Source organism: Lathamus discolor, chromosome 10, assembly GCF_037157495.1.
Source record: "Lathamus discolor isolate bLatDis1 chromosome 10, bLatDis1.hap1, whole genome shotgun sequence".
In the NCBI taxonomy this organism is placed as follows: domain Eukaryota; kingdom Metazoa; phylum Chordata; class Aves; order Psittaciformes; family Psittacidae; genus Lathamus; species Lathamus discolor.
This window is the reverse complement of record NC_088893.1, coordinates 3,761,456-3,786,539: the sequence shown is the minus strand read 5'-3', so window position 1 is coordinate 3,786,539 and position 25,084 is coordinate 3,761,456. Positions and strand designations below refer to the sequence as shown.

Below are 25,084 nucleotides of genomic sequence, written 5' to 3'. Positions count from 1 at the left end.
CGATCTATGTTATGTTACTTTTTACATTTACATATGTTACTTTGGTTCTACTGGTATACTTCATTTTTATTTTCTGTATTTAAAACACCTATGTTCTATTTCAACGCCTTTTTCTAACGTGTAGCACTATAGAATGATGAACTGTCTGTCCATGGAGTGGGATAAATGAAAGTGCTTTGCCTACATGGATAGTCATTGAAAAGAAGAAACTATTTGGTTATGCTTCAGTAAATCTTTTCCTATACGTGTGGATAAGTAGCAGAATGAGGCTTGTAGGTATCAGTCAGCTGTAATGGTCAGGGTAGACCTGCTCTGAAATAATTGAATCGCTTGTGGGTTTGTGGAACCTGCCCTAAAAACGAGCAGCCAGCGTTACTGAAACACTTGCATCTGGCATGAATATCCCCAATAGCATTAACCACTTTGTGGTATTACTTCGTGGTCTAATAAATCTAGATGTCATATCCACATAGAAAAATGAATTAAGGCTACAAAGCAGGCTGAAGTGTTTCACAGGGGCTTTCAGGAATGAAACGATTCGTAGCTGGAGAAATACACAAAGGTGAAGTTGGGTAAGAAAAATAGAAGGTAAAATATTATAAAAGAAAGAAGGGACAGGATGCATGAAACTCTTTTGTCCTTTGTCTGGGGCTTCGGTACCTGACAGTGGAGTACAGACGGCTGAATATTACTGCAGTAGGTCCAATATTATAATTTTGTAAAACTACTATTGCAGCTAGAGCAATAGTGCTCCCCTCTTACACTGGTACATGGCTTACCACAGAATAATAGTCTCTTGATAACCCAGGATTAGCTAGAAACAGAATGTTGTTTTTCTCACTGCAGTACATTCAGGTAATTTGCAATTCACTTCCACCTCACTAGAATAAATGGAATGTTGATGTAGTTGTTTTTACTATCCGTGGATCCTGTATAATTTTTATGACTTTTATATAGCCACAAAAATGCCCACGGTAATTGTGCAAGCAAATTAAATCATTGGCCTCTTTCAGGAGAACCTGGTAACAAATAAAGCCCAGATCTTTACCATGCAATTTACTCCTATGGAAATAGTCTATTTTCATAGCAAAGTACAGGGTCACAGCCTGAATGGAATAAATACTATTACAACCGTCGTTCTCATTCTGTGATGTCATGGTTGGGTACATAACAATATCACTGGTCAGGGAGGCGTTTTTTCAGAATATATCAATAAAGTGCAAAAACTCCTTTACTATAAAAACACTTAACAAAGGCAGAATGAGGTCAGGAAGGATCACTAAAGAGCAATTTTTCCGCCAGCTCCTGATCAGTTGTCTGGTGATGGTGCAGATTATTAGCTCTTGTTTTACACTTCACAATTTCACGTGTTTATCTCCTAAAGTAAAGACTCCCCATATTGTTTTAAAAAGATATAGCCAATAAACTCAATAAAGTGCAAATATCTTTTTCCTCAGTGATGAGGCTGGGCTTAAATAGGGGCTCGGTTTGGGTCTGTGGCTTTCAGAGGAAGGTAATAGGTTTCTTTCCAGTACAGCTCAACACACAGAATTAGAAAGCAGACAGGTTAACAGTACAAAACTTTTTGTTTTTTGTTTTTTTTTTTAAATTAGCTTAAAATACAGGAGCCTCCACAGAGCTGAATTTCCAGTTTAGAAAGTATTAACATTAATAAGCAGCAGGAGAGCTTTTGGAATTCAAAGCAAATATTCACCAAAATGGAAAATCATGGGAAGAATCATTTCTTGCCACTTGTGGCAGTGCTTCTGCCTCTTTGAGATGTATGTTATTCCTACTAAATCATATCAGCACCTCTGTATTGTAATCTCACTTGCTCAGAGAAAAGTGGAATAGAAATGCATGGGTAGAATTTGGCACTGAGTAAGAACAGCATCGCACTGGGGGCACTTTGTTTATCAGTAATCCTATTGCAGATGTATAGCAGTACAGGTTAATGCCCCAGGAGAAGATTTTCCTATCAAAATGAAACTCTTAACTATATTGTCAGAACTGTGTATTCTGTTTCTCTGCCAGCACGCCAATCTTACCACATGCCATTCTCTTACTGGAGAAATTGCATGAAGTGGAATACCTGATGTATGTGACTTTCAAGGTGGTGGGGGTTTTTTTGTCTCTTCCCACAAAATGGCCCATTGATACCATTCTCTAAAGCACTAAAATCTACATTAAATCCTCCTAATAAAGAAGCCTTACTGTAATTTATTAGTCGGAAGCTTTATCTTATTTCTAGACGGGTGCTTCTCTGCAAGGGTTTCCTTTGTGTCCAGTGTCAGTCAGATTCCAATTGGTGCTCCTGGATGGATCCAAAGTTGAGTGTAAAGGCACTGGGGTACAATGTAATTTCTGTGTGTATGTTTCAAAAGACAAAACAGATGCTGCTTCCTAAAAGAACTCGGATCTGTCTCAAGATGGGTGGTTTTAACAGAAGAGTCTCCTACGTCCTGTCCAATCCCTCTTGCCTCAACATTTTGGAAATGGCAGGAGGAGCAAGGAAGAACTGTAAAAGTCATAAAGACAAATGTTGCTTTTCATTGGTCATTGACACATGGGTGATTTTTACAGTTCATTTCAAATAGCATGAGAATATTTTCTAATGTTGTAAGAGATACTCTGGTAGATTGACTTGTTTTCTGGCTTGTGGTGGGTGCAGTGGGGCCAGGTCTGTAGCACTGTGTCTGATGTAGTGAAGCAAAGTGGATTTTTGTTTATTTGAAGTGATGAGAAACAGTTAGAAACTTCTTACGAATTGCGCACAAGTGTGTATCCTCTGTTCTTTTGAATGTTTAGAAAGCCTTCACCGTGCACTGAGTGATCCCTGCGGTTGTGTCAGGACAGAAGTCAGCAATCTGTAAAGTCAGTGCAGGTCAGATCCCTTAGGGGGTCTTCATTAACAGATGGTTTTTAATTTGGCCTTGGAGAAGGTGGAAGATGATGCTAAAATAGTTACCTACTCAGCCTCTGTTCAGTATCCTTCAGAATGAAGGGGTGTGTCTGTGTCTCGGGTTAATCAGGATGGGTGAAGCTTTGACTGAATGTTGAAGTCCAGAAGTACAGGGTTAGCATCTATCACCTCACAGTAAACCCAGATCAACAAAGAAAATGTGGTGTTTATCTTCTGCAAGCTTAGCAGTAGTACTTGTGCAGTGGTGTGTGACTGTGTGAAAGCAGTGAGGACTGCTTTAATTGGCATTTTTGAGCTAAATTCCCTCCCTTAAAACAAACAAACCAAACCAAAACTAGGAGAAGGTTCTCGGCGGCTTCCTTCCCAGGGCAGGAACTGAAAGCCACCTGTGTTGTATTTGCAAAAACACAATCACCTTGCGTGGCTGTGGGTACAAAACATCTGCAGGGTCTGCTTTTGTTTTGCAGAACTCGGATGCTGTCAACGTCTATCCTAGTGCAGGAGTAGCAGGAAGAGATTTTTTCTTTCCCTTTTAGGATATCAGCAGCGATGCCAAAATTCCACAGAATAGTGCAATATATTGTTCTTCAGCTCTTGCCTTGTCGCGCATCAGCAACAAGACTTACCGTTTTTCCTTTCAGAGAGCTAGAACTGCTGCTGTGTGATAAATGCCGTCTTTTACACTGAACCTAAGAAAGGGAGAAGTCATTGCTTCCCTGAGCGTGAGGTCCCTCCTGATGAGTACGGAGTTGCTGACAGGAGTGTCACACTTGCTACAGCTTGTTCTTATTGCTGCCCTAGTGAGCTCATTTGGTCAGTGCTTTTCCCACTGGAAGATGATAAATATCTTTAATTTATCTTTTGTGTTTACAAGGCTCAAAGTTACCAAATTGTCCTCAGCAGTTATTTGTTAATCCATCTGTAGAATGGGAAAAACTCTTAATATTGACCGGTTTTGGACTAGGAAAATAGCTTACAGATAAGAATAGTGTTTAGCTGTTGAAAATGTTAAATATTGATTTTAACTATTTAAAAAAGGCCACCCAATTTTGGCAAGGCAGAAAAATTATTCTTCTGTTGTTTGCTGTAAGTGGAATGCTAGCTTAATGTGGTACGAGGCCATTTTAAAAGATGTGGTTGAATATATTTAGAAAGTCTGTTTTGATCTGATTTCAATGTCTGTATGCTTGAGCTTGTGTATACTGGCAGTTATGCCTCGGATATATTTACCACACAAGTAATTCAGTTCCATTTCTTGCATACCTCAAGCATGGTGATTGCTCTCTTGGCTCACTCTTAACACACTATTAAGGCACAGCAGCCTTTGCAAGTGCATGCTTATGGCAGAGGAGATGGATTTCCCTCCCTCTGCACTGGTTCCAGGGATGAGTGGCTGGAACTACCTGGGAGGATGTGACCAGGCTAACTGGAATATTGCTCACTTCTTTGAAGGGGCATTCTACCAAAGGGCAAGAAGATACTGTAGCAGTTGGAAGGGAATATGTGCTGCAGCTGTTCTGCTGCTGGTTTTACCATCCTGGTTACGCCACACTTGAGGTTAAGCAGGGTTTGAGGCATTGCACATTGCTGTGGACTGGAATAGGAAGTCCAGGGCACAACAAAGCTTCCTTGCGAATGTTATAAGAAAAAGACACTGTGGATATTAATATTCTGTGCTGGGATTGTTACAGATATACTTGAGTAAACTTTTTTTCCCCCTATGGATTTCCTTAGTCTTTCTACCTCTTTGCATGTTACCCCGTTTTGTCTTGCGAATTCTTCCTTTAGTAGCTGTTGCTCCCTGTGCCTGCTCTCTGGCTGCAGAAGTTACCTTCCCTGCAGCTCTTGCTCTATGAAAACCTGCCTTGTATCATTCCCCACTTCACTGACTGGCTTATCTTTTATTATGTGTTACTTAGAGATACCTATTCTCTTTGGATTATACTCTCTAATTTTCTCTCATCTGTTACTCTTTAACTCCTTAATTGTGTTATTTAATTCAGTAAAACATTGTGGGAGAGAGTTTATGTGTAACATGCTGTACAAATTAAAGCTAATTCTAATGAGACAAATTGCAGTGACCAAATTGGGTCAAGTATGTGACCTTTGGCAGAGTAGTTCAGTCTGGGTTTAGTGCACTTGTAAAGAAATGTTGGGTTGAAGAATAGTCTCTAAACTTTAGTAGTGCACAAAACCTCAAGAACCTTTTACTTTATTTTGGTAAATGCACAAGCCTGTAATGTTTTTAACCCAGAAATGCTGTTTGGTAAAAGAATGTGAACAAGCTACCAACATGGATTAACTAATGCTCATTTTTCTCAGGTGCACATTCTGTAGCAGGAGTGAGGCTGGTGGGCAAAGTACTTCTTAGCGTTAGTGACAGTGGGCACTTAACATCCCCGTTCATACCTTTCCGTTAGTTTTATTGTACAGAGCAAGAAAACAACAGGAACTCTTCCATATTATTGTGTCGGGAAGAGGTGATGGGAAACAATAGTTATTTTGCACTCTCAAGCCCCAGATGCAGTTGAATCAACCAGTATGTGTCTTATGGGTTTGTATCGGCTGCTGCAGAGAGAGTGGGGGGTTCTCCTTTCTTATTCCATGAAGCAGTTGGATTGTGGATAAGGTAAAACGCGCTTGAAGGAATCAGGTTAATTATTCTGGATTTTTCCTTCATTTTAGCTGAACATGGGTTCCATGTGTTAATGCTTAACTCTGGGTTTGCAGTTTTATGATGGGATCCACATAAAATAACATACTGGGAAAGATACATGTTAGGCTGTGAATCATTGGCTCTTGATGAGTAGTTCTGTAAGGTTTTGCATTAAACTTTTTAGACATTAAAGGCACGTCTGGTTCTTTACTGGCTGTCACTGAATGGTGATCTCTCTTTTAGCCCATTTGAGCAGGAGAAGTAATAAAGCCAGGAGAGTTCAACTATAAGAAATACTTCTTAATCAAGATGCATTCTGAGCAGTTCTTTGTTTAAAAGAAGTCTTTTTGAATTTCAGAATCTGCCAAAAAGATCTGGAAAATAACTGGTAAATGCTCAGAAGGTCTTTTTGGTTTTGAAAAGGGAGACAACCCTCAGCATAATGCTCTCAGTGTTAATGTTTTTTTGTTTTCATGTAATACATCTTATTTTCAGTAGCACTGTAACTTTACAAGTTGTATTAAAGTAGCTATTTGTAATGTTTTAGATCTATAGTTCAAATGAAGACTCGTATTTTAGGAATGCTCACAGGGTCTGTGTTCCAATTGATGGATTTAGGTTCTGACACTGGCCAAAATACAAACCCAAGTCTTTGTGTATTTGACTGCTGTGTTAGATGAAATTTCCCTTAGGATGCAGTAAGCAGCGTTAAAGCAGGACACTAAACCCAGCATTATAGTGAAGGCTGCAGAGGCACTTTGAAAGCGTCAGCAGTTTTGGGTGGGTTTTTTTTTCCTTTCCAATCCTTTTATCAGTAAGGCTCTTGCAATTCACATTTGAAGATCAGAAAAACAATATTAGACTTGCAGAGGGAGTTAATCTGTGTCCAAAGTGTTTTAGCTAAGTTAAAATAAAACCTAAAACACTCTATTGAGTTGTGCCAGCTCTTGTTTGAGGCTGGGTTAGACTAACGTGTGGTCTGCTGTGCTGTGAGGGCATGTGAGCCACGGCTGCTGGCTTTTCCTAGCTCCTGCATCTCTGATCTATGCAAACTTGAAGTCCAAGTTCTTTAATGTCTCTGTGGCTTCGTTTCCCCATCTCTGAAATAAGAGTGCTGTTTCCTTAGGGGCGTTCACCACACACTGCTGGCTGTGGAAGCTGTTGGTCAAACGTATCCAGTATCGTCACTTGCTGTGCTTTCCCCCCAGTTAGTTCCTCTCTGATCTGCTGCCGAGGCTTTTGGAGCTCCTTTCCATCAGGCAGGACCCTTGTGTAAAGGAAGCAGGGGGACACTTCCAAAAGAAGACTGCGTTTTCTGGAGGCTGTGCCTGGTTGCACTGATGGGTTGCACTGTCCCATCTGCACTGCTTGAGAGCCGCGTGGCAGATTGAACGGGATGAAACTTGCCTGTTTTCATCAAAAAAACCCAGGAAGAATAATTTAATCTAGAAACATTTGTGTAGCTCAAAGTGCCTGGTTTATCAGGATGCAAATGCACATGTTACCATTGTTGGGCTTGCTGCTTTCTTTACAGAAGGACCCTTGTGAAGGAGGGTGCGTCTGACAAAGTGACATGTTTGTACTTAGGTCAAGTGCTTTTGGTCAGGTCTCCAACATCACCTCCTAGGGTGAGGGGTTTTGGAAGTGTATGTTTCTCTAAAGCTGGAATTTCACATTTCCTCTTTAGGATCCACCATGCACCCAGGCACTGAACAGGTCTTCCGTTACAGAAATAGGTGGCTTGAAACCTCTGACTATGAACTAGGAAATGTCCTACTAATCATAATGTATTTTTCTTGAGATCAGTGGTGTATTTTGTCTTGACTGCCAAAATTCATTTTCTTTTCTGTGTATTTTTTAGGGTTTTATTTTAGCCTCACCTCAATTTTATCTGGTTTTCTGCAGTTAACAGCTAATATTTATTTTACATACTTTCAGTGAGAGCCTTCCATTATGTTATGAGAAGTAGGGAATGAAAAGCTAGGACTTGAAGACAAACTGTGTAGACAAGTTGCTGTTAGAGCCGTCTGCTCCCTCAGAGCAGAGCTGTGAATGCACAGGCTGAGTCTGGTTGCTGTTTGCTTGCTTATGAAAGATGCTTAACAAAAGTCTGGCACGGTGGTGGGAAGCAGAGCTGAGCACTCTTGCTGACGACCTCAGAAAGGCATGGTTAGAACTGCGAGGAGGCAGTTACGGGAAATGAAGCAATGTTTGTCAGCAATCTTCCACACCGCGTCACTGAGGTGTCAGTTCTTCAAACCACTGGAGATCTTTATGAAATCAGGCCATGATCCTGGACGTTTAGAGAGGCCGTTCTGTTAGCCAGAGGAGAGTGCCTAAATGGAAAATAACATTAATGCAGTTTACAAGAAAATTGCCATAGAAAATAGATTAATTTCGTACTGTCGCCTTTTTTTACCTGACTGCTAGAGCTGAAAGACAAAGCAAAAAGCAAAATGTGAAATAGCCCTTTTAGACCACAATAATATCAGGGAAAAAAAAATACTCGAACTAATTAATTTTTAAACCTTATTTGAAATAATGCACAATAAAATGCCAGACAAATGCAACTAAAATGTTTTATTTAATCACACAATTCTGCTTTGATCACACAGTTGTACTTTTTGGAGCCCTTTTTGTTCCGCTTTGCATATTTCTTGCTTTCTGATCTTACTAGTTTTTGCCTTTTAAGCCATTTTGTCAGGATTTTACCACTAGCTGTGGCTCTGCAGTGCCCCACTGCCACACCAAAGAGACTCCCTGTCATGAAACTGGTCTTCAACATAAGACTTCCTTCTTATAGGTCTAAAATACACTTTACTTGTGACTCTTTTCTGTCCGGGTTGCCTGATCATTTGTCTGGGTTGAAGGTCTGCCTTTAAAGAACTAATATTTTGTTGCTGGTAGAAGAAAGGGGAGGTGAAGCAAGGGTCACGGTGTGGATCAGTGTTAAACAAATTGTGAAGGTTGCAAAGAATGTTAATCTGCCTTGAGAAAGAGACTTGTATCCAGCAGCACATTCATGTTTGCAGTAGTCTGAATGGACAATTGTGGCTTCTTTGAGAATTTGGTGTAGACTGCCTGACTGGTATAAATTGAATTAGTCTCATGACAAGGACATAGTCCCCTTTTTTTCTCTATCTGCCTGATGGAAAGCAGAAGAAAGCCCTGTGTGACACGTCTTGACCTGCAGTGTCAATGTGGGCTTTTGTGACAGGCTCTGATTTCTGGCCTCTCATTTGATAAAGCTAATTTGGTGGAGACTGGAAAGGAGCCTTGCTGCAACACAAAATGTACTTACAGAAAAGAGTTTCTGGGGTGAGTACAGATGACTGCCATTCGGTTTAATAGTCATTAGAAAGCCAGAGTTTCTTTTTGAGAATGGGGCAAAGTCTTGGGCTTGTATGACATAGGAACGCAGTCACACCAAGTGATGCACTGTAATGTCCTGTGCTGTGGTACTACCTTTATTTGTCCTTTTGTCCAGCAATCCCTGTGCCTTCCATTTGCTGCATTTGCATGTTTCTTATTTTTCTCTCCTACTTTCCTGCCTTCCTTTCATGTTCTTGCACTTCTCTCTTCTCCCACTTTGTACCCCAAACTGGAGTGAAATTGCTCCCACTTTTCCATGCTGACAGGGCACCAGCAAAGAAATCACTGTGAATGCTGCTTTTCCTTAGCCTGAAATCATTCCAACTTTCTGATTTTGTGTCCGTTTCCCTCCCATTCCCGATGCCCTCCTTCCTTTCTCCATTGGCAGTCGGAGAGGGTTGTGAACTTGGAATATTCCAGGTGAAATATTTATAGTGCATCAAAGGAAAAAGCAACTGAATGCAGGTTGTCTAACAGAAAACTAGCTTGCAGTGCTGTACCTCATGCTCTACCTGTGCTCACAATGCAGATGTACTGATTTCAGTTGAAATATTCTCAAATGTTTTGAATACTAGAAGGCTATTTTGAATTGCTGCTGTCGTGGGCCTTGGAGGGTTTTGTTTGGTTGGTTTTGTTTAGCCAAGGTTAAGAATTGTCCTTCCCAATGAAACACAGTGTAGTGGGTTTTTCCATGCAGTGGATCAAGATCTTTTCACTGTAGATATACAAAGCTCACAAGAGGATGATTGTCATATTTTTCCTGACTCTTAATTTCACATAAAGGCTGTAATCTGAGCAGGGGCAGCCGGGGGTTTTGCAGTCAGTAAACAAACAGCAGCATGGTGAGAAGATTACATTTCCACTACAGGGTTGCAATTTCAAGGCTTAAGGTTTGGCTGCAGGTACTGTGCCAGCGACTCGTGGCATTGTGCCAGTGTCATGACCACAAGTGATGTTTTCTGGAACTTCTGTCATTTGTATCACGAATTCTGGTGGTTTCTTTTGGACAGTCATTTCAGCTCATGCCACAGACCTCTGGAGGAGATAATTGAGAACGTGTGGTGTAACAAATCCAGACACGTCTCCCTTGCCAAGCTTGTGTATGTGACTTTATTTAGATTTGAGAAATTGGTTCTCTTTGTTAATACAATGCATTTTTTTTCTCTTCCCTTATTCAGAGACCTGAGTGAAAACCAGATAAAAGGAATCCCTAGAAAGGCCTTTCGAGGAATCGTTGATGTGAAGAATTTGTAAGTGACAACTTCATTGCTAGTTGTAGTGAAAACCATTCTCCCTAGGTTACATCTGGCTGTTACTATTTGTTTGAGTATCACATGGTTTTTAGCTCTTTGCAACACAAAAGGGAGCTGTGGACCCTGCTGTGTGCAGCAGGTTATCATCAAGGGCCTCACGTGCCTATTTGGGGTGCATGTGCATTGTGCAACACACCTGGGGAAGCTTTGACCGGAGGAAAAAGTATCATTAAAGGCTTTTCCACTCCCTGCAGTGTTCTTTGCAAAATCCACTGAAATCGTGGTCCAAGTATTGATGCAAAATATGCATAAGGAAAGAACTGGTAGAGTTAGAAATTAAATCACTTAGATGAAATTTTATGTCCCAGCACTTGGGTGGGAAGTGAGCCTGGCAAAATGTGGCACGCAGTCACAGTAGCTGTGTGCATGCTTTGACAGTTTGTAGTGAAAAGTAAAGTAACTTTAAAGAGTCATTAAAAAGATAAAACCAGCTTTTGCAGTTTGTGCTAATGAATGAGTCTGAATTAGTGATTTTCTGTAACCTACAGTCTGAAGTATGTGTAGATAACGCCTTCCAGCTCTGCATTTCAGAGCCGCAAGAGGTTCTGACATGTTACATGCCAGAAATGCATTTCTGCACATACCTGTGCACCAACACATCATTGGCATTGTTAGAGTCAACACAAGGTGAACTGCAAAAAGGAAATAACAGACCACAAGTTGGCAAAGAGTCAGGATGTCAGAACCACTTCAGAGCCATTAGCATTAGCTAATGACCACACCACACACCTGAAATCTGCTACCCCAACATGTTCCATGTTGTAAGCATAGCAAAAACAGTGTGGATTTTTTTATTGTTTATTTAATAGAAGGATCAGCTTAAAGGAGATCTAAAAAGAAGCACTTTTCTACAAACGCTCTTGCAACATACCTGTGCTCTGTTTTCACTTCTTGCCCCAGTGAAAATCCTCTTTTCCATCCAGACTAGATTTTTTTTCCTACAGACAGCATGGAAACTGTTAAGGGCAGTCAGGAGGAGTCAGAGCATGACCACATCTGCATCCAAGGGCAAAGCACTATCTTGTACTTTCTCTGGTGATGCTGTGTTGCAGGGAATATTGCATCACTGGGGTTTGTACTACAAAAGACCAAAGCAGGACTTCCTCTAGGCTGGAAAACACAGACATAGGAGCAACACTGTGCTGTGCCACCCTGTGCTCTCTCAGACAGAACATGAAGACTTATAAATGTCCTGTAACACTTACAGCTGTTCTGCGGGCATTCAGCGAACTAAGCCTGTATTTCTTCGGTGGTTTGCTACTTCATGTATATTCAACAAAGGACTTTACCTGTTCAGGTATAAGGGCTTTTTTACCTGAAAATGTCAGCCTAAGAAAACGCGTCTTAAGAAGCCAGTTAAACTCCTCTGAGCCCCTACTCTAATGTTCCTCTTCGGTGGAGGAGCGTCAGAGGACCTGTGTGAGCAGGTCTGCTTTTTAACACATAGGAAAATACTGTAGAATATAGTTTTTAGTGGGAAAAAGTTTCTGTATTTTAGACAGAACTGTTGCTTTTTTATCATGGTAGCATGAGCTTTGCTTATGTTGTGTCATCTAGAGGAGTGATAGATGGTGTTTTGTTCAGAAAATCTAACTTCCCAGCTATAACGGTATTAGTCGCCTACCTTCGTTTAAAATAGCAAAGTTTGCATTCAGAGTCCTTTTCACCTCTGGTGAGCTGTCAGAAAAATCAGTGTTCTTTAATTTATGCACCCAGTCTCAGTGCAGAAGGAACCAGGGTCTCACCTTTACATAAGCCAATATCAAGGGATGGATGGAGTGCTTATAGAAGCTCCATAAATGTTTTATTTTTTACAAAAAAGCTGTAACTGTCAAGTTAGGCAATATCTATTCTTTTGCTGTAGAAGTCTCAGTATCAAAAGTACTTCCCTGTAGAGACTGTTTCTGTCTTTCAGGAATACTGAAATTATCACAGAATCATAGAATAGTTCTGGTTGGAAATGACCTCTGGAGCTCACCTAGTCCAGCCTCTGGCTCAGCAGCAGCACAGAGCTTAGTGTCTAATGAATAGATTTGCTGGTGGGAGCCTCAAGTACGGATTGTTTAGATAAACATCAGGAGAAGGAGATGTTTCGCTCAGATCTATAGGCATTCTTTATGAGCAATGGATGAACTGTGTGCCCAGGGTGAGTCATTGGCTCAGGTGACTTGCTTCCAGACACAGACTAGTGGCCTATGAGTTGCTGAGAAAAATGTGACAAATCTTGAGCCAGCTTGCTGCTGGAAGCACATTAAAATGTCTGCAGCAGTAGCTATAGGGGTGTGATACAAGTTGAACCAAGTTCATGTTTAAAGCTCTTAAAGCTTTAAGCAGTAAGCTTAAACCTGCCAACTCCCATTCTCAGTCTAGACTTGGCAGCCAGATCGCTCCCTCTGAGTCACAGAAATGACCATGCCAACAGGCACGAGTGTTGAAGCACCTAGAGGAGGAGGATGAGTCTGTGCCTGTCAGTACATTCAGCTGCTCCAGCACCTGCAGTGCCAGTCGCCTGGTGACTCTGACACATGTGCTAACATGAGAGCAGCAGGGTTGGCCGTTTCTATGGTTATCACTTTGCAGATTTATTGTGGTGTCTCAGAGTTCTTTCACCTTCTAAAGCATGTTTTTTAGGGATTCTGGAGACTTTTAGACAGAAGATATGAAGTCACATACTCTCCTACACGCCCCAAACCTTTCCAGATATCTTTAAAATTCATATGGGGACAGGGTGGAATGGAATTGTCTGTTTTCATACCTTGACATTTAACATGGCTTCATATTCTTCTAGTTTCTACATAATGTGTCCAAATATTCTGAGAAAAATAACAACTCTAGATATTATAATAGGGACACAGCAAGTGCTAGAGCATGCAAATCTCTCCAGAATGACGCTGTCTTTAACAGCAGCTTGGAAAGTCCCTCGGGGAAAAAACGAGCAGTTGATGCAATAGTCCAAGCTAGGGCATGAATGTCTTTGGGATGCAGCCTATGAAATATGCAGCCTAAGGACTCATTGTAACCTCAGTGGGTGCCATTTGGAAACCCTGGGAGCACTGCCCTCTCACAGTAAGCAGCACAGTGTGGCAGCTCTGTCCAGATGGAATGTACTGGTGGAAAACAAATCTGCAACTGAGGAGGTGCTGAGGTGCTGCTTCATGTGCCAAGCCAGGGATTCTTTGGTGATATCCCTCAGGCACCGGGGCTGCAGCAGTGCCTAGGTACGGAGAAAGTCTTGGTTGTTGAAAAGAAGAAATATTAGGGAAGAAAGAAGTGCTATAAAATGCAAAGTTTCAGGCTGTTTCCTGCCATGCTTTTTTTGTTTGTTTGTTTGTTTTAAATGGTAAAAGCTTTCTATCTTTTGTCCTTCCCTTAGCAGAGCAGTGAGCCCAGGAAGATGGGCTCGCAAAAGGGCTGTGCTATAAAGAAGAGGTTGTAAATGTCAGGAGGCCAGTGCTTTTGCAGAGGACAAACCCAGAGCAGAGGCTGGCAAGATGAGGTTTCAAAACTCCCAAGTGAGGGAAATATTGTTGTGTGAATTATTTTGTATGAAGTGTTTTCTGCTGTTTGACTATAAAATCAAAGGAGGAACCTGCACACAATGAGTTAGGAAGTCTATTTATAACTAAAATGTAGAAATGATTATACAGCTTTTAGGAAGCATCGTTAGCATATAATGTCCATTAGCAATAATGAACTTATATGGGAATTTGGTGTAAACTGACACTTTGAACATATTGTAGAATAGATGCAGAAATACTGCTCAGGAGGCCTAACAAGAGTTGAACAAGAAAGGGCAGGCGAGGGCCAGCTTGCAGTACACACCTGTATTCAATTTCTGTTACTTATTACTCAGAGAACAGGAAATGTTTTTTGCAGGAATCTAGCCCCAAGTAAGCACATTCATTTCAAGAATTAAAGTCTATAGATTTGGGTCTTGTTGAGCTTTGGGATAACTCAGCACTGTCAGCCCTGGCCTTCCATCATCAAAATATATAGGGCTGCTTCTTGGGTTTCTGCACGTTTGCCCTGCTTGTATCACATCTTGGCATTCAAATGAGTGTTTCCCTGATGAGGCATTCCTGCAGTTCCTGTTGAATTAACCAGATTCCCAGATAACAACATGCAAAAGCTGACTCAGATCAAGATCCTATAACAGCAGCAACCATTCTTTCAAGGTGTTGCTTGTGGTTATTGGCAGTACGCTCCTAGCCGTTCCTCTTGCTGTGCTCTCTTCAGGATTGTGAAGCCTGACCATAACCAGTCCAGCTTCATGGGTGTCACAAAGCATTGTAGGTAGGTGATTCTTGGAGGTAGGATGATATCAGGGCCTGTTGTGCTTGCAGAGATCATTTCCCCATTAGAAATGCAAGGGGCAGATTTCAAAGTATTACCCTTCTGGCAAGGTGCTGCCCTGTGTCCTTTTACCATCTCTTGACAGTTTATTCCTTTGCCTTGCAGCATTGCAGTAAGGAAAATCAATAGCCCAAGACTTACCACCAAGCAGAAACTAAAATGGTCAGATTTTGGTTGTTGTTTCTCTAAGCCTTTACTCCTTTGTCACCCATTCCCATCTTGCACCTTTCAGACTGAAGGAAAAGCTACTTCTGTAAGCAGTGAGGGTGTAAATGTACATCTTGCATATATCAGAGTGCACAGATTGGTGTTGGTGTCTGTGTCAATGCAGCGTGCGTGATCCACATCCAGGAGCATGTGCTGGTGTCAGGGCTGGGTGTTAAGAACCGGCCTGTGTCCATACTGTAGGGTTCACATGCTGCTGTGTATGAGCTCTTTGACATCAGCATCTCCCAGGCAAGGAAACCGAATAATTCACTGAAAGGAAACCATGAATACATGTGCAGTGCAGAGGAGAGCAGAGGGGCAGCTGACCAGACAGTGTGGACACCCTGTTTGAGCCCCACACTGAGCTAGAGCCATGCGAAATCACAGTTACTGCTTTTTCTGTGGGAAGGTGCTGCCATTCCTTGTTCTTGATTCACTGGAACTCACTTCTGTGCATATTCGGCTTCTGCCTTTTTCCTTTTGGAGGCTTTGACTATAACAGAGAATTCTGTAGCGCTGGGATTCAGAAAAAACCCACAAGCTAGCAGGTTCATCTGTCATGATAATACAGGCTCATTGCATTTCTGTCTAAATATTTCTCAGTGGCACATAAGATAATAGCTCATATTACTAGACCTGCAAGCTGCTTTTCTGGCGTCCTGGGGCCACTTAGGAAATTGTGGGTAATATCCTTCTTTATAGCCCTAAAGATTTCTTTGGAGGAAGAAAGTAAGCATTTAGATGGTTTTAAAAAATGCAGCACATATGTAACATTTAACACTTCTGGAAGTCAGTACACATTTATTTTCCTAGTGGCTGCATTACCAATGCAACGTAAAAAATCAGAGCTCTGCAAGTACTGTAAAATGGTTTTGTGACTATTAGTTTGAGTTTCTTATTTGTGAAATGGCTTTTCTTGGAAGATACTCTTAACTTTTTCTGCATGCAGCTACTATTAGCATCGATCCAGGTGACTTTTCCAAAAATTAAACATGTAGATTGCACATTCAGATTGTGGAAAAAGCTGAACTTGCTCTTTACGTTGAGAAGTCTTTTACATTCACCTACACAAAATATCAAATTGTCCATGTTTTATCCATCATCACCAGCACTGCAGAGCATATTTGTAATTTTTGCCATTCAGCCATAGAATAGAAATAATTAAACAGACCTGCCAAGTTAAAATAATGAACAAACCCAAGGAAATAGTGATTGATTTGTGTGTAGCCATTTCACTGGCAGAAAGAAAGTGATGGTGAATTATTTGCCGTACAGAAATATGCAGTATATCTTAATGAAATGTTGCCTAGAAAACTTAACTCCTTGATGCTGAGTTCTCCAGGGAAACTCTTATCCTGAGCCCTCTGAAATTCCTGGCCTTGGTTTCTTGACTTTTGTGTACAGTATTCAGTGTTAGTGTTGCAGTCAGTGGTAAAATAAAACAAAAGGAGGAAGATAAACAGTTGGCCAGATTTTCCACTTCTTTGGTGTAAAATCTGGAATAAGTCTACTGAAATCAGTGGTTGGCCTCAAATAAAAGCAGAGGAGAACTGATTATCACATCCTGGCTTGTGTATTTGCTTATGTGCCTTTCAATAGGCTGAACAACATGTGCCTGTATTTGATGATGTGCATGAAAGGCACAGTATGTTTTAACTACAAATGCATGAACATTTAGAGAAAGGATATATTTCTATTACAGAACAGATTTCAGGTTGCTTTGATCTCAGCTGGTATTTGTGACTGTTTTCAGAGCTGGCAAACAGGTCAGAGGTAGTGAAATAGCTATTTGGAAATCCTTGTTAGACAAGTCTTTTACATTCTTTAGGGTGTGAAAAGATTGTGTTATTTCAGCCTTAAGGATTTGCAAATCATTTTCCTTCTCCTTATTTGTAAATTCACACTGCTCTCAATGTATTCCAACAGTGTTTTTCCTTTCTGTGTCCTATAATTGGTATTCATTGTGGTAGTGACCATAATGAATTCAAGAGAGATCTCTGTGGCCATCACATTTGATTTCCTAGAAATTCCATTGTAATGCAGCATTATTATAACATTAAAACAACACGTTACCAACTTGCCACCTTCCATGGAGAAACATCACCTGCAGCGTAAGTTAATTTTATGAATATATTAGGTTGAGCTGTTGCCATCTGTTCTCCCCTTTCGAATAAATGCAGAAAGCACAGATTTCACAATTAACTCATTAAGAAGATATGATTGATTGAAATGCACATGCATGTTCCCTGCACAGTGCAGAATGTTGGGTGAGATGTGCATAACTAACCGAGCGGAGTCTGAGTCCTGGGAGTGGGCGGTTTGTGAAACAACAATGTGTATTTCTTCACACCTTCAGCTGGCCTCGAACACAGGGCCAGCAGCAGGTGACACAGAAGCTGGTCACTTCATTTGCCTCCTAAGAGTCATGGCCCACCTTTGCAGGGACTGACTGGCTGTGGATCACAGCTTGCCTTGGGAACTGCTGCTGGCTATCCTACCTGAGGACAGGTTGGCATATATTACCCTTCGCTTTTCTGTCTTCCAGTTCTGAATCACTAACCTTTACAATTTACCTGTCCTGATCTGTAGAAATACCTGCTTTTGTCTATCTTGTAGTGAGAGAAAAAAGCAGAGAAAAAATCAAGGAAACCTAAATGCTGTGTAGCCATGTCAGCGACATCATAGCTGCTACCACGTCCTTTTCAGCAGTCTCCTCTCTGCCTACAGTGACTAGGCCCAGCCTTCTTGCCTGTACTTGTGCAGCAGTGGCAACGCATCCATCTGTACTGCCTGCTGGTCTGTAGCAATGTCTTGTGTACAAGGGTGCATGTCCTGCAGTGTGGAATGCTGTTCCTACATCCCCTCCCTCACACAACAGCCTCATGCAGGATGGCTGAGGGTGAGCAAAGTGTCTTGAATAAGGAGTTAATTCTGCGTTTCTCTAGAACATGGTACAAACAGGCAGTGCCCTGTGAGAATAGCTGTGCTCTCCACCAGTTTGTCATGACTGTCAGGAAATACTGTGGTTTTCAGTGACATTACAATCCTGAAACCTTTGCATGTATCTCTTTTAACATCATAAGGATAGTCATTATTCAAAATGACCTTCTTGGGAAGATAGTTTTGTGGGGTTTTTGCATTGTCCACTGATGTAAAAGATGCTGGCTCAGCAGTAACCTTGCCAACTAGTGAGCTCATTTCAGTCTTGATAGCTCATTCTTGCAAATGCTCAGCAGTAGTGTTATGTCAGCTCTTCACGTGGTGAGCTGCAGGGTTTGGTCCCAACCTGCACGATATTCTTGTATTTTATAAGAGTCGCTAAAAGGAATGATAACTCCTGGCTTTATTCCTGAACAACCTGGGATGGTCCCAAATGCATCAGGGAGCAATGGCAGAAACATGTGCAGACTGATAACCTGTAAATTCTGCAGCACACATGATAAATACTGGAAAACTCCAGAGCCATTCCACGAGGCCTTTAAACATATGTCATATTTGGGAGTGTGATCAGACTATACTTGCATTTTTAAACCAGGTTTTGTTTTATGTAATCCCCTTTCCCATGTCCCTTGCACATAAATAAAACACCAGGTGGACTAACCAGCACAGAATGATCTTAAATCTGTTGGATGTGCTACGCTACCCCTAGTACTTCACTTGAGATGGATTTCACAGATTGAAAATGCACTGCTGATTTATTTTATTTTTCATTTTAAATGAAAGCAGCTGCATTAAGTAAAGGGGATGTGTGCTCTGTTCTCCTGTCCACTTGCATCGGAGGAAGGATTTGTTTCATGGATGCCCATGGTTGTGGGCTCAGCTAGCCATAAGGGATCTGTCACTGACAACTCATTAAAAGCTGAACCATCACTCCTGAGAAAGAGATTTCCTCACTGTAAAGGTTGCTTTCCCCTGAGTAAAATGTCAGATAAATAAAAGCTGAAATACCTCCCTGGTGTGCTCTACCTATGAAATACAACTACATAAGGACAGGAGCACTTAGTATGGGAGGATGTACGTTTGGTGGCATTTAGTATGGTGGAATTGAATATTTTTAAAGTTTTCATTTTTCTGATGCAAAGCAAAGCTGACGACCTCCATAATAAGCTTATGCATAATTTTGATTTACCACATTTCTGTATTCAGTATGTCCACTGTAATATATATTGTTTTCAATATCAATTTGGGGGCAAGCCATCGATTTTAGAATACTGCTTATAGGTGTAAGACAAGCATAAATACCAGTTGTTTTTTCCTTTTCTGGAAATTTATTCAAGGGTCACTTCCTGTGTTCATCTGGTAAAATCCTAATGCTGATGACAAGAAAGATGAAGTGGCCCACATAGGCTTAAGTTGTCCTTTTCATCTACTTCAAATTCTGTTCTGATCTGCCCTATGCTTTGTATTTTGCATAATGTATCGCCTGATCCTGCCTAAAAGGGCTGCTTCTATAGCTGCTAGGAATGCAGCTTGGTCATCAGTGGGGTTTGAAGAATGACATGATGTGCTGCCTCCCATCAGGAAGATCAGCCCATCTGACAGAGCCATGTGCACCATTTGCACTGGAGTTCAGCATTCGGGTGTGAGAACCCCAGGCTTGAGGGTCACTTTTAAAAGTTGTAGTAAATTTTCTGTTTGATGAGGTGAAAAATATTTGCAAACTCATTTGGGGGATCTGGGGAGTTAAGTTGTGGTTAGTCCACTTGTCTAGGTGTGATGCTGGTGTAAATTTTAACACAAGGCCATAAGCCCCGTGTGCAGAGCTTGACAAAGAAAAACCTCACCCCCAAGTCTGAATGGGATCTGTTATCTGGGGTTTGAAACCTGCTACAACAAGTCATGGTGACAACTGATATTCCCAGCGATTACTTATCTGCTCGCTTATTCCACGGAGCTCTGCTCGGTGCTTTCTGGGCTCATTATTCTTTTATCCTAATAAAGCCGAGATAAATTCTGATGTAGCACCCGTGGTGCAGCGCTGCTGTTGGATGGAGAGTAATGAATAGCAGATTTGGCCCTTTTCTGGTTTAATAGTCTTACAAAAGTCTCCTTGACAGAAACAAACTCCAGAAAATACCGTGATTTAAAAACAGGCTCTGTGGTATTCTTACGGTCCTTTTGATATGAAGTTTGATTAAAATGGGATATGACAGCAGTTGAAAAAGTATGAAAATCAAATTTTCTTCATTATGTACTTTTTTAGGCTAACCTATGCTTACAGTTTATCATTGTATAATTTATGCTGTCTTTGTGCCATAGCTTAATTTTGAATACATTTGTTGAAGATTTCCTGTAGCATTCATCTGTGATTGTCAAAAGGAACTTTCATTCTAAAAAAAAAAGATAGTGCTGGTTTTAATTATAATTCTCAATAGCTTCATAACCACTGTGAACTCTGAATTTACGTCATTTTTATGATAGCCACACCATTCCAGGTTTATTGATTTTGTCATTTGCTTCATTACATTTAATGCAAACCTTTTGTATGGAATTATTCTGGTGCTGTACTGGGCACGGAGAGGTCAGCCTAGGCAGTCTCTAGCCAAAACAGCATAGCAATATCATTTTAGTGCAGACTCCATGAATAAATGGAGGTTGTAAATACCATCCACCAGCAGAAGAAAGTTTGCCTTCTCCTCTTGACCTTTCCAGCTGGACAAAGTTAAAACCATAGCTTGAGCTGTCTGTTTTGTTGTTCTTCCCCCTCTCCCGATGTTTCAGCTTGGCTCTGCAGTCAGTGCAGCACATGTCTTAGCCAGGGAGAAAAAGGGTCTTTTGGCACAAGAGCAGTGCCTGCTCATTCAGTGGCAGTGCCACACTTTGCTGTGGGATGTGTCCAGCAGGACCAGTTCTGTGCCGAATGGAGAGGAGTCTGCAGGGAGTGCTTTTGGCTTTCCAGGCTGAGATCCTGTGGGTCTCTGGAGTCTCCGGTTGTTTTGCCATCTTGCTGGGATGCAGTTTTGATATTGCGTTTTGTAAATGGGCAAGAGCGTTCCTGGATTTGTTTTACCTTTTAAGGTGAATAAAACCTGCTCGGTTCTTACTTCATACTGCATCACTTTTTCTGAGTAACACAATTACTATTTTTAATCTAACCCCGTTAAAAAAAGTGATGAAAACACTAGTGCAAACCAAGTAAGTAAATGGATTCTTGTTTTCTCCAATTACTTAGGCTCAGAAATTCATTTCAGTAATTGACTGGGGGAATAGATTTCCTGCACTGCTCTTCCTTGACCACAGAAGAAGATGAATGTCCCCCTTGCTGACCCCACCTCAGCAAGGCTGCTGCATGGCCATTGTCAGTCCTCATCTGCAGCTTTCTGTGGCAGAGCAGAACAAGGACTAGGACTACAAAGCCTGTGTAGTTTCTTGCCACATTTAGAGCATGAAAGGGAGAGATTATGGTTCTCATTCAGTGATGCTGTCTGTTATAGGGCTTCACTATCTTGCAGTTGGGTGGCTTCAGGAGATAAAGTGGCTGTAGGAAAATGAAGCCACCTGTATTACAGTTCAATCCAAAATCGTTATGCCTTGAAAGGCAGACAGTTTTGGAGGGAAAAAAAAAAGAATTAAACTGTAATGGTAAGGTTGTATTTTACAGTCTTTTCATCATAAATTGGTTTTATATGAACATATGTTCTCTGTATTTATACAGCAAGGGATATTATGCAGTCTTTTTAAACAGCTAAATTGCTACTTCGTTTGAAAATGTCCTCACAGGCTGCTCAGATTGTGTAAGTCCTATGTAGATATTAAGAAGATCATTTTATTTTAGAAAGTCATATTTGTGCTTGGATCTGCAGTGTTTTCTTCCAATGTAAAATAGGGATCTAACTCTAAGTGGAGCACAGAGGGAATCCTCAGACATGCAAATATCTGTTAGGAGATTAGTAGAATCAGTGCAAAGTTGATTGTCTAGGTGTAAATCTTCGAATGGCTTTAGTTAAGTAGCTTTGAGGTAGGCAAGAATAAAACTCCTCTTGTTTAAGACCAGATGACACAGGGCAAATGCAAGAGAGCAGCACTGGAAAGGGCTCTTAGATGATGGTCTCATTTGTACAACTGATTTCTGCTACAGAATATAATTTTCTTCCACTTTTTTTCCTATGAAAACCCTGTGAGATCTAATTTTGCTTTTCTTTACCCTTTGGTGGTCCCATAAATGTCAAAGAAACAAATGAGAGAATTCTGTCTTCATGTGGAAATAACCTCTGCTCCAGTCTGTTGTGGGTTTTTTAACGCTTTTTTTGGAGTTGTTTTTCCAAATCATTGAACAGTAGTGCAGTAACACTGTGAGAATATGCATACACAGCTTGTCCAGTGTGCCATCTTCACACTTAAAATCCTTCTTTCTTCCTCTTGTTTTACTGTGGCAAGTGAAGATTTACTTGCTGTTTTGAAGGAACATGAGCCTTTCTAGAAGGATCAGTGTATTTCCCTGTATCATTCTGCCTCGATAGCCTGACAATCAGAAGTTGCTTAAAAGGCAGGCAATACTAGGATGCAGAATGATGCTTCTCCAACAACCACCAAACCCTAGAATTTCACTCATTTAAACAGATGAGCTAACGAGCTATATAAAACTGTGTTGTGGTGCACAGGGTTTCTTCAGGCTAATGGTTTTCATTAAGATCCCTATAGGCAGTTCTTGCTGCATATCCAGGGGCACAACATACAAATCACTGCACCCAAGTCACTACCTCTTGGTGCATTATTCTTTTTCATACATATTAAAAATTGCTTGTTATGATGTGTGGTAGGAAATGCAGCTTTCTGGTGTGAAAATCAGCTTTAGAAATGAGATTTTCTTTTTTGATTCTTCTTCCTTCTGCTTTCTTTTGTGACCCCTCAGTAGCCCTGTCCATGAGTTTCACCCTTGAACCTGCTTTATTTTGTATTTAATTTATACACTTAAGCTCAGGTCATATACAGCATCAGGTATTGATTAGGTCCTGCTTTTAAACCCAGTCTTAGAAGGAAGATAACTGCTGCAAGGAGGTCAAGTGGCTTGCCTGGAATGATTCACTGGAGAAGGGGGCTTGCAGTTATGTGGACTGGTTTGATAGGGGGGGTTGTTGTTGGTGATGGGTTGGTTTTTAGCTTTCGGCCTTCAGTTCACTTTGCTTTTTGAAGATGTGGAGCTCTCACTGCTTGTGGAACAGCTGGAAAGCATCATTAAGGGTTAATGTGCAGGCTGGGGGATAGCAGCAATCTCTTGCCAGTAAGTTAGGCAAGCAGCACTCTCAGGAGGATGACTGAGAAGGATGAGAGGAATGTCTGGGAAGCCAGTTGTGCAGGTATCCTCTTTACCTACTTACAAAAGATTTGTTGCTTTGATTGCAAGAAAGAAAACTCCGGGGCAAGGCTTTTCTGTAGCCATTCAATTTCAGTGCTGTCACATTTCAGTATGAATGAGATGGTTCAGATTTTTGTTAACGGGTCAGGCAAGGTAACTGCTGTGCTCTTTTGATCCCAACTTGCTGCCTAATCCTGCTGGGGAGTAAAAGTTCTCTTGCACATGACTGCCTTTTTGTTAAAACAGTCCTGGCAGAGGAAGCGGCTGCCTCTGCCAGGAATACATTTATGGACTAATGTCAGGAAAAAATACTAATAAAAAATACCACCTAGCAAGGAAATTTCAAATCATATGGATTATGTTAACTTGTAAGATTCTTTGTTAATGGCTTAAATTTTGTCAGGCTTGTAGAATCATTAGTCAGTGGCTGCTACGTAACTGTGATGGAACAGCTCAGGTGTGTAATCGTTGATATTTAAGAAATCACCTGTTAATTTCAGAATGAAATTCTTCTTAAAAACAAAAACTTAGCAATTTGAGGAGAAAAATCTTGAAGTCATAAATTCTAGGAAATTATGTATATAAACTGCCTGTGCAGTATTTCCTGTTCATGTTAGATGAAAGGTGTAAAATTAGTTAAAAGTACCAACAATATTTCTAATGATAAGCCACCTTCTACCTATTTTTTTTTTCTTTTTAAATTGGGATGGAGTTATTTGGTGATGCTGTTTTTACCTGTTTTAAATGGAATATTTCACATTTCTGTTCACTAGAAATCCTGCATTTATAGATAAACACAGGCTTCTGAGTTACCTTGCTCAAGTCCCCTGCGAGGTGGAATGAAGCCCTTTGAGAGTGATCTATCGTTCTGTTTTCTGCAGTGTGTGTTGTCTTGGAGATTATGGTTATCCCTTGGTGTGAAGCTTTCTAACCTGTGAGGTACCATATCCAGGGTCAAGTTATTCCTTGTCCAGCAGTTAGTCTCTCCAAGTGAATAGCAATCCAAAAGGAAAACTGAAAGACAGACTTCAGCACCTGTTAGGCTGCTTTTAAGTTCCACTCAAGATCTAAGCTTATGTGAGGGTCTCAGAAACCAATAATAGGGGGGTTGATGATATTTTTACTTTAAAGTACTGCAGTTCAGTAAAACATGAGTGCTGCTACACATGCTTCACCTGTATCTTTATAAACATGACAGTAGTAACAGCATCAGTGACTGTCTATCACAGTGAAGTAGTGTTCAACGCTTTGGATATAAACTCTCCCTGTTCTATGCTCTGTGTTGGTGCTTTGCATGTCCTGAGGCCAGGGACGCTTATTTGAGTTTAGAAATGATGCAGGTTAGTGGAACTGGAAGTGCTGGGTTCAATTGCTGCAGTGCTGTAAAACCTCACTGTGCTGCTGACAGCTGGGCACCCACGGGAGGAGGAGTGTATACATTAAAGGGTAAGGGACTCCAGTACTACAGCAGTCACGTAAATGCCTAAAATAGATGGATGACATTTTCTTTTATGAATTAAAAGAAATAGACCTATGCTTTCATGTAGGTGGGAACACATCACCCCCCCCCGGTGAATATGCAGAAGAGTTGTCACATATGCTCTGTGCCCTGTTCCTGCAGGATGCATGGCAGTGCCACACTGCTTTGCTAAAATGTTGTTCACCAAGTTAAAGATCTGCTAACAAAAACTGAATGTGGTGGTTGAAACATATTGGATGCTTATGATTCATAGGGGTGTTCAAATAGGAGCATTTGTGTGGAGTGCTTGTAAACATAAATCTGCAGGATGGATTGCTGTCCTTACCCTGGGTGATAAATATTTCACACATGACATGAATTTGGCTGGCTTGAAAACAGTCAAACAAAATGGCTTTTTTGTCATCATCTGTGATCTGATTTGCTGTGTGTTACCATAGCACTTCTCAAAGTATTTAAAAATTGGTCCCCCGAGAACCAAAAGCAA

At 41.0% G+C, this 25,084-nt stretch overlaps 1 protein-coding gene across 2 annotated transcripts in view; it reads left to right on the top strand.

Moving 5' to 3' along the window:
• The window catches only part of SLIT3 (slit guidance ligand 3), a 533,501-nt gene that overhangs the window by 256,886 nt on the left and 251,531 nt on the right, over positions 1-25,084 (top strand). The window contains exon 6 of one of the 2 annotated variants that reach the window (XM_065690970.1): positions 10,130-10,201. The exons of the other annotated variant lie outside the window; for it this stretch is intronic. Within the exon in view, the coding sequence (XP_065547042.1) occupies positions 10,130-10,201 (72 nt within the window). The remainder of the gene's footprint in view (positions 1-10,129; positions 10,202-25,084) is intronic. 2 annotated transcript variants of the gene reach the window in all.